This window comes from Marmota monax, unplaced genomic scaffold (genome assembly GCF_021218885.2).
Source record: "Marmota monax isolate L192 unplaced genomic scaffold, Marmota_monax_Labrador192_F-V1.1 WCK01_AAM20220418_F8-fsc00120, whole genome shotgun sequence".
NCBI classification, from domain to species: Eukaryota; Metazoa; Chordata; class Mammalia; order Rodentia; family Sciuridae; genus Marmota; species Marmota monax.
In genome coordinates this window covers 1,387,677-1,404,066 of record NW_026694424.1, presented here as the reverse complement: position 1 = coordinate 1,404,066, position 16,390 = coordinate 1,387,677, and the positions used below count along the sequence as shown (strand labels likewise).

Sequence of the window (16,390 nt, the reverse complement as noted above, 5' to 3'; positions counted from 1 at the left end):
GATTCTAATCTTCCATATATGCCCACAGTCAATCATTCTCAAGTTTTTTTTTTATTTTTGAAATTTCCCCGATTTATATGCTAGCCTAAACCTCATCTTCGAAAGGAGCTTTCTGCTTTTTTTGTTGTTGTTGTTCCCAGCTAGTTTCTATAATTTACCAATATCACTTTTAATTGTCAAATTGTCCTCAAAAGTGCTTACTGGGCTCCCACGCAGTTCGGTGTCTTCTCTAAAAATAGCTATCATTCTTTTTTTCATTCCACAAATTACCGATTGCAACCTTTAACAAAGGACTGAAGTTACCCCTGGGGGGCCCACGTGTTGGGTTTCCTGGGGTTGCTGTTGAACTAATAATACTTTTCTTGAATCTGGGCCTACAGTAAAACCCAAGTCTACCTAAGATCTTGTGGTCCCTATAAAGTTTCTCAGTGCTACTGCAGGAGAAAAAAAAAAAAATCTAAATTTTAGCTGGTTGTTAGATTGGATCTTTCTCATTCCTAATAGCCATCAATACCATCACATATGCATGAAAGTAAAGTTTGACAAAACTTAGGTCTTAGTTATGGCATACAATTTATTCTCCAGTAGTGTTCTTTCATTAGATTTAGAGCTGTACTTTTCTACAGATTAAGCCTACAACTCTGTAATCCCTTAGTGCGGTCTCTCTTTCTAAGTATATAAATACTTCCTGGTAATTCTCAAAACATGACGATGCTCCAGTGCAATGGTAGAACCAAACTCGTGGCTGCCTTCCCATGCTTTGGAACCTTCCTGCTGTCATTTCCCACATGTCATCCTGAGTCATCACTTTACTCTCTGTGAATCCATTTTTTTTTTAACAGAAAACCAAACACGTTGAATTTGACAGATAGTTCCTACTATCTCTCCTGACACCCTAAAATGTTTTTGCCAATTCTTCTGCTTTCTCATCATCCTATCTTTATTGATGTTATAAAATTCCAAAGTTGGTTTTGGGGGTTTGTTTTTGGTTTTCGGTTGTTTTTTTTTTTTCCTTTTTTAAAATAAATGCCTCTTTACCTTTTGGAACTTTGTTTTGATTTTCTCCATTTTTCTACAAAGAGATGTTTTAAAAATACACTTTGGCCTTATTCCTAATATATTTTAAGATGTTCCTATTTTCATGTCCATTGCACAGGTGTGCTTGTTTAATTATTCTGATCTTTCCCTAATGAGTTATTTTTATTTTTCTGGATGATCTATATCATCTTCCTTTTCATGTTTATTGTTTAGATATTATTTAGATAAATAATTTTATGCTACTCAGGCCTACTTTTCGCTTTTATCCCTCTGTGTTCTTGAGTATTTTAAAGGAGGTTTCTAGGCCTAGGGGCGGGGGGCGGGAGTTGTCCAGAAAGCTCATCTCACTTTATTTTCTTTCATTGCTGGAACATATGAAATAATAGGAGGCTGCCCTGCTCCATAATCTTACCCTTTGTTTTTGTTTTTTGTTTTTTTAAATCATTTCCTACCCTCCTGGACAACAAAGCAGTCAAGTTTCACAACTTGTTTGTTTAACTGAGACCCAAGGCCCAAATTCCTGAGTATTTGGCACCTTGAAGGGGAGTTCTGGACCTGGGAAAATTTAGATTAGAGCTCCCATATCCCTAGGATAATGTTATGTACTTGAGCTAACTGGAATCCTCTCGGACCTCTGCAGACACCTTTAATTGTTCCTGTCGTCACACTTTCCCACTACCTACTCAAAGACAAAAATCGAGTCTCTAGTTCCATAGCATCACCTGAACTCCAGGCCCTTGGTTTTTTTAACTCATGCATTACAAGGAGAGAAAGAGGAGAATTCTGAGAATACACAGGGGTGGTGGCAATAGTGTGCTTAGTGCCTAAGTTCCAGCCTTCCTTTGCTGAAGTGGAGCAGGTTGGGGAGGTTACCAAAGAGGTCCAGGAGGGACTGGCCTGTGAGAAAGTAACATTTGTTACCACAGGAGCAAGATGATGTGAGACTGACTTCCGTCTTGTTATTTGAGGATCTGGCATCCCTAACAGGAAGAAGGTGGAAGATTTTTTTTGCTGAAGAAATAAAAAAGAGCATGATCTCGTTCCTTCTCCACCTCTGGGACTCCAATCCCAAGATTGGAGCTGTAAGTGACCCTCCACAGACACCCAGACCTCCTCCTCTCCCCAGGGCTGAGAAGCACCAATAAGCCTGGTCTAGCGGGACTAGAAGCCATATCTGAAGTCACCCTACCCCCACAAAGGTGAACCTGAAAACTGCTTCTCCAATTCTGGGTACATTCTTACAATAAGTTCCCAAGTTTCCTCCTCCATCCTTGAAACTGGGAAAATACCAGGGAGACTGTACACCCTCCAAACCACACTGACTTACACTGTTCCTTTCCAAACACGAGTCAGCACTTCTCCCCTGTAGGAGGAGGGCCCTGGCCTTATGGACTGTGACACAGAACACTGTTTTCCAGGCTTGCCGTGATGTCTTGGTCATCTGCATCCCCTTCCTGGGCCTTCAGGAGCTCTATGGGGTATTAGACCATCTCCTTGATCAGGATCTACTAAGGGCCAGGGATTTCTATAGACAATTCTGTGTGAAACTGGTGAGTGTACAGTACAGAAATGCTTCCTTGAAAATGGCAGAACAAGAGTATAGACAAGTCCCAGAGGGTGAACCTAAAACAACATAGCAAGGAATCTCTGGCCAGCGCCACCACTGTCCTGAAAGGATCACAGTGTTTCTTGATATCCCCCCAACATTCCCCCCAGCTCAAGTCCTGAGTAGGACCTGTTCTAGGTTCATGCGACTCACATCCGTTGATTAGTTCCTTCAGCCCCAGTGCCTTCCTGATAAAATTGAGATCAAAGTACCCACAAGACAATTTTCAATCCGTTAATAAATCAATGACTAGCTGTGGGCATGTCCACTGGCCTTTAGGGTTCCCTTCTGAGGGCCTGCAAGATGCAGAATGTAGTAAATCGTCCCTTTCCAGTCGCCCTTTTTGTGATACACATCTCATCTAGGCAAAGAAAAACCAAGAAATTCTGTGGATCCTTCACACACGCTCATTCACCTTCTTCAACAGCAACTGGGAGGTGATCAGAAGTGCAGCCCTCAAGCTCACAGGTGAGCTCACATCCACGTTGCCCTCTCAGATGTGTCTATCCTCCCTATCAAGTTTTCTCCTGGACTAAGTATTTAAGCTACCCCAGCATAAACACTGTTACTACTGGTATGAAAATTTTTAGAAAGGCTGAGAATAAAGTCATTTTATGTCTTGCAACAACTTCCTTCAAAGGAATTTGCTTTCTCTTGCAAATGAAAACCTATCACCTCCTCTGGTTTGCCAATCCTGAGCTCTTCCTCCCATCAGACTCTTCTCCCTCTTGAGCCCTCCATGTTCCTTTCATCCTAAGCATTGCTCTTGCTTTTCCCAAGTCTTTGTTCCAAGCCTGCCACCTCTGCCTAAATACTTCCTTTCACTTCATTCCTTAACGTGAACCATACTCCAGATTCTAAACTCACTTCAAACTGAGAGGTTGGGCAGAAAGCGTGATATAAGAGGAAAACATGCTGACACTGATAATGGGAACCAGTAGGCATCTGTGAGTCACCTCTTGGTCAACTCTATCAAGAGGGAAATAATTGAATCCTGGAAGATCTTTCTATTATAAAAATTCCCAAGTTTTATCTTGAAGCCTGTTCTGACTAACCAGCCTACAGGGGACAGGCCCACTGGCTTAGCCACCTTATACCTTACAAGTTCTTGAATACAGGAACCATATCTTAAACAAGTTTGAAACCCAATGCCTGCACCCACACCCCACCCAGGGCCAATACTTTCCCAATACTCTCTGGATGAGTGACCACTTCCAGACATAGTTCTCAAAGCTCAATACAGATTCCACTCACATCATCCTATAAGGGACTCACAGAAAGTTATTTAATTTGCTCATTCATTAACTAGACCATTTACCTTCTGGCCAGGTGGGCAGTCTGACATGATCTACTCCTCCCCTTTGATGAAACCAGTAACTCTTTCTCCTGTTGACTTTAGATGCCATTGTTCTCAACTTGACCAACCAATACGTGGCGTTATTAGAGAGAGAACAATTGATCACACGTGAGTACCATTCTAGTTTCCATTCTGAGGGAAAGAGAAACTTTTATTTCTCCAAGTTCCATGTAAACTTAGAAAAAGAAAATTTTAGTTCCCAATCATTGTCTCTGAGGTTCTCTAAACACTGGAATTTCCATGGTGCATAAAATAATCTCCAGCTCCACCCCTTTGCAGACAGCATTCCCATCAGACTGTGACAGCTGGAGGTTGTGTCTACCCCTACCGATCAAAAGGTCAGGGTTGTTTGTTTGTGTGCTTGGCCTTGAACCCAGGGCCTTGCTCATGCTGAGCATACATCTACCACCAAACTACACCCTCTCCCCTATTTCAATGTTAAAATAGTTCCTCAACTTGCAGCTCCAAATTCTGCCTTTTAGAGTAAAACATGAGTGTGAGAAACAGTTGCTCACAGGCCTGACCCTCTGCTAACCTTCCAGTGCTGTGTAAAGTGGACCTTGCTTTGGGTTGCTTTTCCTGCTGGACCCTGACTCTCTCTCCTTAATTAACTTTGCTCTTCTTTCCATTTCAGGTCTCCAAGAACTTCGGCAAGACCACTGTATCAGTGTCCAGAGAGCAGCTGAAGCTGCTTTGCAGACCCTCCTGAGAAGGTGTAAAGAGACAAGCATCCCTTTGTAAACCATCCAGAAATAAACTGCTAGGCTTTTTCTAAAACTGACTCCTGTCTTAATTCCATTACTTCAAAAACTTGGAGCATCTTGAGGGAAGACATGGTACCTGAGAAGGGAATCTTGAAATGGTGATGTATTCCACACTCTCCAGAATCTCCCTGCTGGCTTTCACTAGTAAAAGCAAGTCCCATAAGATCTCTTCAGGGATAAACTGTGATTTGACTGGTGACAGCCATATGACTTTTCACAGGTCAGCTCTCTATCTTGGGAAGTTTAAACACCAGCAGACATCAAAAAGTGACAGAACTTGACAGAGTCACACTATCAGTAAAAAGAGGGCTACTCTTATTTTTCCACACACAAACCTTTCCTTTCTTATCTTTGTCAGCTTTGAATTACTACCCACACTCTTCTCTTTATAAAATACACTCTTATGATGAGCTTTAACCTGTCTATTGTCTCCCAGATTTTAATTTATGCATCAAGACTATGCCAAATACTTTTCTTCAAAAAACCTTTCTGACATTCTATTAAATCTCATGGTTTCCTTTCCATTTTTAACCTAGAGCTCAATAGTCTCTTTCTTCTCTCTCTCTCTCTCAATCTCTGTGTGTGTATGTGTGTGTGTGCACACATATTGCATGTATGTATGTGTGTGTTAATATTCTTCATAGTATCTGCATTTTAATCCTTTATCTTTTTCCATAATACTAAGTGAAAGTCTACACATATGAAATTAGGTACATAAAAGAAGTTTCTAACACAGAACCCTAAATTCATTTAACACCACCATAATAATCATTTATTAACAACATTATTAATATATTCCTAAATAACACCCCTGCAAATTCTTCTTACTTATATTCTAGTCTCTTCATCCCTAAACTATTTGGCAAAACATCTTTTGATCCTATAAAATCCCAAAACCAAAGGAATCTTTGGGGTTAAAGTATTGGACCAAGGGTCCCTTTATTCTTTCATTTAGCAAACATATATTGGGGCACTGATTTTGTAGCTCAGTGGTAGAGCATTCACCTCTCATGTGTGAGGCAAAGGATTTGATTCTCAGCACCATATATGAATTAATTAATTAATTAAAGGTCCATAGACAACTAAAAAAATATTTATTGGGTACACAAAATTTTATAAGGCATTGTTATAGCCACTGGGACCATAAAAGTGAAGAAAAAATAGAAAAACTATACCCTCATGAAGATTATACTCTACAAAATTAGTGTATATTTTCTAGAGATGGCCCCCAAGATGAATCTGGCCCCTTATGTAATCCCCTCCCACAATGAATAGGATTGATCTTTGCAACCAACCCAATATTTTAGAAATGATGGAATGTGAATTTCAAGACAAGTTATAAATGATACTGTGTTCTCTTAAATCATTCACTCTTCAGGAAGCCAACTGACCTGTCAAGAGAACACTCAAGCAGACCAACAGAAAGTTCCATGTGGCAGAGAATTAATCTTCCTATGAAGAAGCAGGACAAGTTGTGAGACATGAAAATGAGCTGCCTCCAGAATGGATCTGTGATCCCCAGTTGAAGTCCTCAGGTGATCAAGACCCCAGCTTGCTCCTTGACTGCAACCTAAGATTGTAAGATAAAATAGAGAATACCCAGCTAAATCCAAATTTCAGATAACATGGAATGTTTTCCCTATAAAAGCATGTTCCCTACATACTACACTAAAAAAATATTTGTTATTTAACTGAATCTTTTATTTAGATGAACATTTTCTCTTTTTCATGCTAACTCTGGCAAACCTAGTGCAATCCAAGGAGAGTTCTACACCAGAATCATTAAGTTAAGCAATTCCCAAACTCCTGAACCACAAAACTCTCTGAGAAAATAAATCATTGGTGTTTTCCAGAAAAACAAATAACCCAATAAATAATTGTGCCAAGGAACTGAAGAGACACTTCTCAAAAGAAGAAATACAACTGGCCAATAAATACATGAAAAAATACAAATCAAAACTACAATGAGATTTCATCTCACTCCAGTCAAAATGGCCATTATCAAGAAAACAAGTAACAATAAATGTTGGTAAGGATGTGGGGAAAGATACACTCAAAGATTGTTGGTGGGATTGCAAATTGGTGCAACTACTCTGGAAAGTAGTATGGGGATTCCTCAGAAAACTTGGAATGGAACTACCATTTGACCCAGTTATCCCGTTCCTCCATCTCTATCCAAAATATTTAAAATCGGCATACTACAGTGACACAGTCACACAATGTATAGCAGCACATTTCACAATAGCTAAGCTATGGAGTGAATGTAGGTGCATTTCAACACATGAATGGATAACGAAAATGGGTTTATATATAATATGGAGTGTTACTCAGTCATTAAGAAGAATGATTTTATGACATTTGACAGTAAATGAATAGATCTGGAGACTATCATGCTAAGTGAAATAAGCCAGTCCCAAAAAACCAAAGGTTGAATGTTTGCACTGATAGTGAAATGTAATCCACAGTAAGGAAGAGGGGGAAGGAAAGAATAGAAGTTCAGTAGATTAGACAAAGGAGAATGAAGGGAAAAGAGGGGGATGAGAAAAGGAAAGACAGTAGAATGAATGTGACCTGATTTTCCTGTATACATATATGAATACATCACACTGAATCTCACCATTGTGTACTTCCTCCACAAGGATGGGGCCCTAATTAGAATAAGATATAATCCATCTTGTATAGTTATATCAAAATGGATTCTACTGTCATGTGTAACTAAAAAAAAAATTAAAAAGTAAAACTTTGGTGTTTAAAACAATTTTTTAATATAATAATTAATTTATTTCCTGAAACAAATAGTTTTGTTATAATTATTTTATGAGTTTTTTAATTTATTGATTGATTGATTTTACAGTAAATGCATTTTGACAAATTGTACACAAATGGAGCACAACTTCTCATTCCTCTGGCTGTACATGGTGCAGAATCACTCCAGTAGTGTAGTCAAACATGTATATAGGGTAATAATGTCTGTCTCATTCTACTGTCCTTTGAATCCCCACAGCTCCACCCCTCCTCTCACTCCCTTGTACACAAACCAAAGTTCCTTCATTCTTCCCTACCCTCCACCCTGCCCTACTATGGATCAGCATCTGCTTATCAGAGAAAACATTGGGCTTTTGGATTTGGGGGATTGACTTATTTTACTTAGCATGATAGTCTTTAGTTCCATTTATTTACCTGCAAATGCCATAATTGCATTCTTCTTTAAGGCTGAGTAATATTCCATGGTATACATGTACCACATTTTCTTTATCCATTCATCTGTTGAAGGGCTTCTAGGTTGGTTCCAGGGTTTAGCTATTGTGAATTGAGCTCCTATAAACATTGATGTGTTAAAGCCTCTAAGTGTAGAAATGATTCTCTATGCACCAATAGATAACTATTACACAGAGGGGCCATGATCCTGCCAGAATTGTATGCAATTTCTGAGTGATGGCTTTCATCAAATTCTTAATGGAATCAGAAACTGTTTCCAAGCATAAAATATATGAAACAGAGCAAGGCAAAGGATATGAGTTTAATCAACTTCTTTGGGCAGATCATTATAAGTCAAATGACTCAAAATAGCACTAGCCAATGAAACTTTCTGAATGATGGAAATCATTTTTCTTCCTATATTAACATATGGTAGTCACTAGCCACATGAAGCAACTGAGCACTTGAAATGTAACTAATATATCAGGAATTAAATCTTTAATTTTATTTAGTCTTCGTTAACCTTAATTAAATGGCCATTTATAACTAGCAGTTATGTCACTGCACAGGAAAGCGTAAGAAAGTATCACAAAACATTAGGATAACTTGGCTTGAGTGACTTCAGAATTAAGGGAGCCCTCAAGTATAAATTCATCGACAAGAATTTCAATACCTTTTTACACACATATACCACCACTGCCCACCCATCTTTGCACCCAGAAAAATCCTTTTTTTTTTGTTTAGGTTGACTGATAGAAACTAGGTAGAAGGTCACATGAAATAATATTGCTACTAAACCTTTAATGATCTAAACCTAATACTAGAGGGATTCATACTGGCAGGAATTTCTAGGACTTTTTTTTACATCCTGACTCCACCATTTGCTAGCTGTAGGACTTGAGAAAGCCACCTAACTTATTATTATTTTAATTTCCACATCTTCAAAATTAAGATAATTTTCTACCTCAAGGTGCTATTCGGGGGATTAAGTGAGTAGCATGTCGTAGTCCACTCAGGCTGCTATAACAAAACATCCTGAACGGGGATACAAAACAGCAGATTTTATTGCTCACAGTTCTGGGGTCTGGAAAGTCCACGGTCAAGATGCCAGAAGATTCAGCATCTGGTAAGAGCCCTTTCTTTATATGTGGTGAATTGTTGTGCATCCTCACATGGCGGGAGGGGCAAACCAGCACCTTCTGGCTTCTTTTACAAAGGCGCTAATCCTACTCAAGAAGGTAGGGTCTTAATGATCAACACACCTCCCAAAGGCCCTACCTCTTAATTCTCCTACCTTGGGAGTTAGGTTTCAACAACACACGCATTTGAAGGAAACACAAACATTCAGACCACAGCACGTGTTAGATGTTTAGAAGCCTGACATGGAATCATTATTCAAATAAAGTCAATTATGTAATATAAATATTATTAATATTAACACATTTATCATTAGAGTCACAAATATTTACATCAACTCAGGGGTTGGTACTTCACTACCTTACCCCTGTGGGGCAGGGCCATATTCCTGAGTCTATGATATTGCTGCTTTTCCTGAAGAGGATGCAAATGAGGTGGCCCCTCTAACCCAGAAGCATTCAACTCAGCTTCTTGTCTTCTGCCCTGGTGGCTTCAGAGTCTCTGTTAGACACCACCCAAGTGTTCTTACTCACTCTTATAATATAGATCATGAACCAGAGTCAGGCTTTGTGATAGGAGAAATTTAGGTCTCCTTTTCCTCCCCAACAACTATTTATATTTCTCCTGCCACTACTCTTTCCCTGAGAAGTTGCCACTGGTCCTCCATGGTACCTCCCCTCCCAGTCAGCCCTCTGTAGTTCATCCCAAGAGTTTAAACACAGGCATGTTACCCAAGTGAGGAAGAATCCCTGTGGGTCCCAACAAATAGAGTTACAGAAGAAAAGCTTGTTGGTGTTCTTCTGAAGAAATTACAGATTCCTTTTAGTTTCACTCCTGTGCTTGCCTCACAATTATCTGCAAACATTATCACTTTTCCACTCATGTTTATTATGGGACAGAGATTCTGTAATGTGCATAGACTGCCTAATGGGCTAGCAGTGCTTTGAAAGGCTACAAATCATGTTATTTTGCAACTCAGTACTCTGCCCTTTCACCCAACAGTGAAGGCCAGTGTTCTGCTGGTAAATTAGGGACGTTTAGCTTGGCTGACCCTGCTGTGAAGGCAGTTTTGCCAGGAAAGAGAACCAGATTACAGATGGGAAGAAATAAACAAGGTTCCAGTCAAAAAGGCCAGAGGAATTGCTTAACCAGAACTGTCCATGTACTGCCATAGTTACAAAGGATAAAATACAGAAACAGCCATTTCTTCTAGAATCCTCACCAGGCTCTGAAATTATAGCAAAGATTTTCTAATAGTGATTTTTCACTACTTGATTTAGTCTCCAACCCCACCATTATCCTTCAAATCACCTGAGTAGAGAATTAGAGAATGCCTGGTCATCAATCAGACATAGTAGGAGATTGGGAGCTAGTCAGGAGCCCCTGAAAGACAGCAACTTTCTGACAAATAATTTTATATATTTGCAGCTTGGGAATGATCATTTCATGGACTTTATAGTTTATATTTCTTGCAGGTATTCCTAGTACTGAGATAGTAGAAAACATGACAGAAACAAGGGGAGCATGAGGAAGGGACCATGGAATTCATTACAAAAATGTGAGGGGACAATCTGTTTGCCATTACATGCATATAAAATCACCAAGTCATGACCTAAAAAAAATGGCATTTGTTCCTGCTTCTACTGTCAAACTTCATTTATCCAACAAAACACTCTTACTTATTTGTATTCCTTCTGGACAAACTGTCCTGGATTTTATTTATTGAATTATGTGGTTATCCTGAAGGCAAGATAAATTTGAAGAATATAATTTCCCAAATATATGTGACTCATACTTCTTTTTCAGTTTGAGAGCCACTATAAAACACAAGATAAGAAATTTTCTTTCTATCAGGAGGAGGGAGAAGGAGACACAAAGAGAAGATCCTGGGAAATGAAACTGATCAAATTATGTTGTGTGCATGTATGAATATGTCACAATGAACCCCACCATTATATGCAGCTATAATGCACCAAAAAAAATCACAAAAAAGAAAGCCCTTCTTCAACATTACCTACTACTTCCTCCAAATATTCTCAGAGGCAAGTCCTGAAGATAAAATTGACTATTGCCCTAACCCCATTCTTAACTGCAAAGTGTTCAGGCTCTGTCTTAGAGACGAGAGCCTGGGGAACAGCTTTGCCTGCAGGACAAGTCAACCAGAACTTTCTGAATTTTGCAGAAATAGGGAAGTTGTAAATGATCTTTTTCCCTACTCCCAGTAGAATCATAAGGAAACCATCATTTCACATTCAACCTAAGAAGCTCTATTCAGGAATATGACATATACCTTTGGTTGGGGCAGATAGGCCCCATGGGGAGGGCTGGTGGAACCGCTGATTTCTAGTCTGTTTCATTACATGGAGGATAAAATGAAGTCCCATCTGAAGACAGCAGGAAAGTTTTATTAAGAATTAAAGCTGGGCTGGGGTTGTGGCTCAGTGGTAGAGTGCTCACCTAGCACGTGTGAGGCCCTGGGTTCGATTCTTAGCACCACATAAAAATAAATAAAATAAAGATATTGTGTCTAGTTACAACTAAAAAATAAATTTGAAAAAATAAAGAAGTAAAGCTGACTCGTGGGACATGCAAAATAAAACCACAATGAGATATCACCCCACTCCACTAAGAATGGCTATTGCCACAAAGATGAATAACAAGTGGTGGCAAGGATGTGAAGGAAAGAACCCTTACACGGTGTTGTTGAAAAGGTCAACTAGTACAGACATTAAGGAGGTTTCTCAAAAATTAAAAATAGACCTACTATATGATTCAGCAATTCCACTACTAGGTATATTTCCAAAGGAAATGGAATCAGTATGTCAAAAAGATATCTGTTCTCCACATTTACTGTAGCACTGTTCCCAATAGTCACGAAATGGAAACCACCTGAGTGTCCATCAACAGATAACTGGATTAAGGAAATGTGGCACATACACATAATTGAATACTATTCAGCCAAAAATAAGAATGAAATCCTATTATTTGCAGCAACATGGATGAAACTGGATATCATTATGTTAAGTGAAAGAAGGCAGACACAAAAAGATAAGTATGCATGATCTCACTCATATGTGGAAACTAAAAATGTTGATCTCATTGAAACAGACTAAAATGGTGGTTATCAGAGGCGATAGAAAGTAGGGGATAGGGAGGGATGAGGGAAGGTTGATCCATGGGTATCTATATTGCTCATTAGGGCGACTATCGATAACAGAGATAATATGCATTCCAAAAAGCTAGAATAAAAGATTTTGAAAGTTTTCACCAAAACGAAGTTATAAATGATTAAGAAGATAAATAGGTTTAACATAATGTGTTAATCATCTCTTTTTTAAAATATATTTCAAATACAAGACCTCATATATTTTAGTTGTAGATGGACACAATACCTTTATTTTATTTGTTTACTTTTATGTGGTGCTGGGGATTTACCCCAGAGCCTGACACATGCTAGGCAAGCGCTCTACTACTGAGCCAGATGGTAGGCATTGACAAGGGATATTGCCTGGCAGATTTAAAGGGGTAAATAAAAATAGTCTGAAGTTTTAAGTCTAGATATCTAAAAGATTGACAGTGTTGGAGCTAACCCTACTCCAGATGAAGATAATAAGCATACAGTTTTAACTCTTGTGCCCTACCACAGGGAATTGTCACTAATCCTACTTATTTTATTTTTTCTTTTTTAAACAAAATATATATGTTATACAAAGGTTAGATTATACGCATGTACAAATAATAAATTAAAAATTGAAATTATTTCAACTGCTGCCTATACACTGGTAACTCCTCAAATTCTACTCCTACCCAGATCACTCCTTAATCCCAGGTCTACCTTTCCACCTTCCTGTCTCAGGGTACATCAATTTAGTGACTTCCAAACCCTGAACTTATCATATCCTGATCTGTATTTAGTAGCATATCAGTCATATCATCTCTACACTCAGTTTTACAATCAAGAGCCCAAGAGTAGGCCACCATCCCTCTTTTCTCATCCCATCAAGTGCATTCAGATCATTAATTTCTTCCTCTTCAACCCTTTATATCCTCTCTCTTTATTTGGGATGTTTGCTTATCACTTGCAAGGATGACTGCAGAATCGTCCTCTTTGTATTCAATGTACCTTTGCTTCCATTGTTGTTCCCTCTAAATCATTCCTTCAATCGTCACCCGATTGATCTCTTTTTTTTTTTTTTTTTTTGATCTCTTGTCTTTTAAAACAAAATTCTAAAGGTGATATCACCTCCAGTGGGTTTCTACTCATCCAAGATAAAATGCTAACTTCTGAGTTTAGCCTGATGTACCCACTCCACTGAATCCATCCCCACCTTTATTTCTCACCATTCCCACAGCTGACACTGAGACTGCACTCCAGAGCACTGAACTACCTAACATTCTCCAAATGACTGGTATGTCTCTTATTGCTATGAACTGAAAGAGTTCAGGCAGAATTGATAGTTTAAAAAAAGAAAAGACACCAAAGTAAATCAATCCCTGATGACCTAATAAAGTGAGAAATAGGGAGAGGGAAAATGCAGGCGGAAGAGAAAATATATCTTACACAAATAGTGAAGTTGCTAATACACCTCTTCCAGAGCTTTAATTCATATTAAGAACATACTTGAGATAACAATACCCTGGTAAAATTAAGCCCCTTCTTCCCAAAGTCAGGGCTTATTCCAAAAGCTGCAAAGACATAGAAAAAATAACACCTTCAGTGATATTCTATTCTAACCCTGGGAAATACACCACCAGGTAGTTCATGTTTGAAATTAGATAAGAAGTCTCCTGTAAGTGCTTTTAAGAAACATCTGCTTTTGGCCATGTTGGAATAATAAGGAATAGATTGACATCCCCACCATAAACTGCTAAAAACATAAAATCAATGGTTTTCAGATATTTGAAAATAATCAGTGAAGGATTACAAGCCCTTAAAGAGAAATAAATTAGGTGAGACTTAGTCTTCCCCACGTATGTCCTGGTAGCAATTTCCAGGCCCCCAAATAGGTAGGTGGAACTCAGAGTCAATTGGTTTCACTGAATTGAAAAACTAAAAATGCCTGAGAGAAAGGAATTTCACAGAGAGGAAGTGAGAGTTCTAGAGATCATCAGAGTAGGACTGTGGCTGACACGTGCTGAATACGGGGGCTGTGTATGAGTGAGGGAAAGAAGCATCAGAAACCAATACACCTAGCAATTACTGGAGCTCATTCCCTCAATTCCTGGAGTAACTTAACTGTGCATTACAGCAAATTTTAGTAGAACTCTCTAAAGAAATACAACAAAACCCACACTCAAACAATTTAAAAATCATTATGCTTAACATCAAATTAAAAATTACAAAAAAGAAACTAACTCAAAAAAATTACAAAAAATAAAAATACTATTAGCAAAAGAAATTTTGTTACTAACTGAAATGTACCTAGAATGACAAAGATACTAGAATTAACAGAAAAGGACCTTAAAACAGTTATTATAAATGAACTTCACATGTTCAAGACAATGAGTAAGATGGATAATATAAGAATGACTCAAAAGGCTCTAGAGGTCTTCTGGTGAAGGTTTTTTTTTGGGGGGGGGAGGGGGGCCTTCTAAATATAGAATAGTCATCAACAAATAGAGATTATTTGTCCTCTTCCTTTCCTATCAGTGTCACTTCTTGGAGGGAGAGAGGTACCAGGGATTGAACCCAGGGCACTCTATCATTGAGCCACATCTCAGCCCTATTTCGTATTTTATTTAGAAATAGGGTCTCACTGAGTTGCTAAGCACCTCACAGTGGCTGAGGATGGCTTTGAACTCACACTCCTCCTGTCCCAGCCTCCCAAGCTGCTGGGATTACAGGCATATGCCACCATGCCCAGCTCCATCTGTTTCTCTTTGATTTCCTTCTCTTGCCTGATTGCTCTAGGTAGAGTTTCAAGGACTATGTTGAATAAGAGTGGTGAGAGTGGACAACCTTATCTTATTCCTGATTTTGGAGTAAATGCTTTCAGTTTTCCTCTATTCAGTATGATGTTGACCTTAGGTTTGTGACATATAGCTGATTAAAAAATTTAGAAAACTGTCAGATACGAGATCAACATACATAAAACAATTGCTTTCCTATACTCCAATAATGAATCTGCTGAAAAAGAAATCAGGAAAACTATCCCATGCACAATAACCTCAATAAAATAAAATAAAATACTTGGGAATAAATCTAAACCAGGAGGTGCAAGACCTCTACAATAAAAATTATAGAACACTAAAGAAAGAAATAAAAGATCTTAGAATATGAAAAGACCACCCATGTTCTTGGATAGGTGGAATGAATATTGTCAAAATGACCACACTACCAAAAGTGTTATACAGATTCAATGCAATCCCCATCAAAATTCCAATGACATTCTTCATAGAAGTAGCGGAAAAGTTTTAAAATTCATTTGATTCATTTGGAAGATTATGAGTCCCCAGAGAACCAAAATAATACTGAGCAAGAAGAGCAATGCTAGAGGCATCACAATAGCTGACCTCAAACTATACTATAGAGCTATAGTAACAGAATAGCTTGGCATTGGCACCAAAACAGACATAAAGACCAACAGACACAGAGACAAGCCTACATAGATACAGTCAACAAAATTTCCAAAAATATGGAGAAATCTAGCCTTTTAAGCAACTAGACATACATATGAAGAATGAAACTTGATTGCTATCTCTCACCCTGCACAAAAGTCAACTTGAAGTGAACCAAAGACCGAGGAATTAGAACAGAAACTCTGCAACTGCTAGAAGTAAATGTAGGTCAACACCCCAACCTATTGGCACAGGCACTGACTTCCTTAACAAGACTCCTAAAGCATAAGAAATAAAACCAAGAATCAACAAGTAGGACAGCATCAAATTAAAAATCTTTGCACAGCAAAGGAAAAAAAAGTGTAGAGAGCCTATAGAAAAGGAGATCTTTGCTAACTACTCCCATGACAGGAGATTAATATCCAGAATATATAAAGAACTCAAAAGCTTAACATCAAAAAAGCAAATAATCCAGACAATAAACGGGCAAATGAACTAGGCAAGCACTTCTTTCTCAAAGAAAGAAATTCAAAAGGCCAACAAATATTTGAAAAAAAGTTCAACATCTCTAACAGTCAGGAAAATATAAATCAAAACTACACTGAGATTTTCTCTCACTCCAGCCAGAATGACAACTATCAAGAATACAAATAATAATAAATGTTGGTGGAAGTTGGGGATAAAGGTACAATCAAATGTTGTTGGTGGAACTGTAAATTAGTACAACCACTC

General features: G+C 38.4%; 1 protein-coding gene across 1 annotated transcript in view; it reads left to right on the top strand.

The window, feature by feature from the left end:
- Window positions 1-4,742, top strand: part of Mroh2b (maestro heat like repeat family member 2B) — a 70,278-nt gene extending 65,536 nt beyond the window's left edge. Inside the window, exons 38-42 of the mRNA XM_046468302.1 lie at window positions 1,965-2,120; window positions 2,457-2,588; window positions 3,010-3,112; window positions 4,044-4,109; window positions 4,636-4,742. Coding sequence (XP_046324258.1) covers window positions 1,965-2,120; window positions 2,457-2,588; window positions 3,010-3,112; window positions 4,044-4,109; window positions 4,636-4,742 — 564 coding nt within the window. The remainder of the gene's footprint in view (window positions 1-1,964; window positions 2,121-2,456; window positions 2,589-3,009; window positions 3,113-4,043; window positions 4,110-4,635) is intronic.
- Window positions 4,743-16,390: the final 11,648 nt, after the last annotated feature.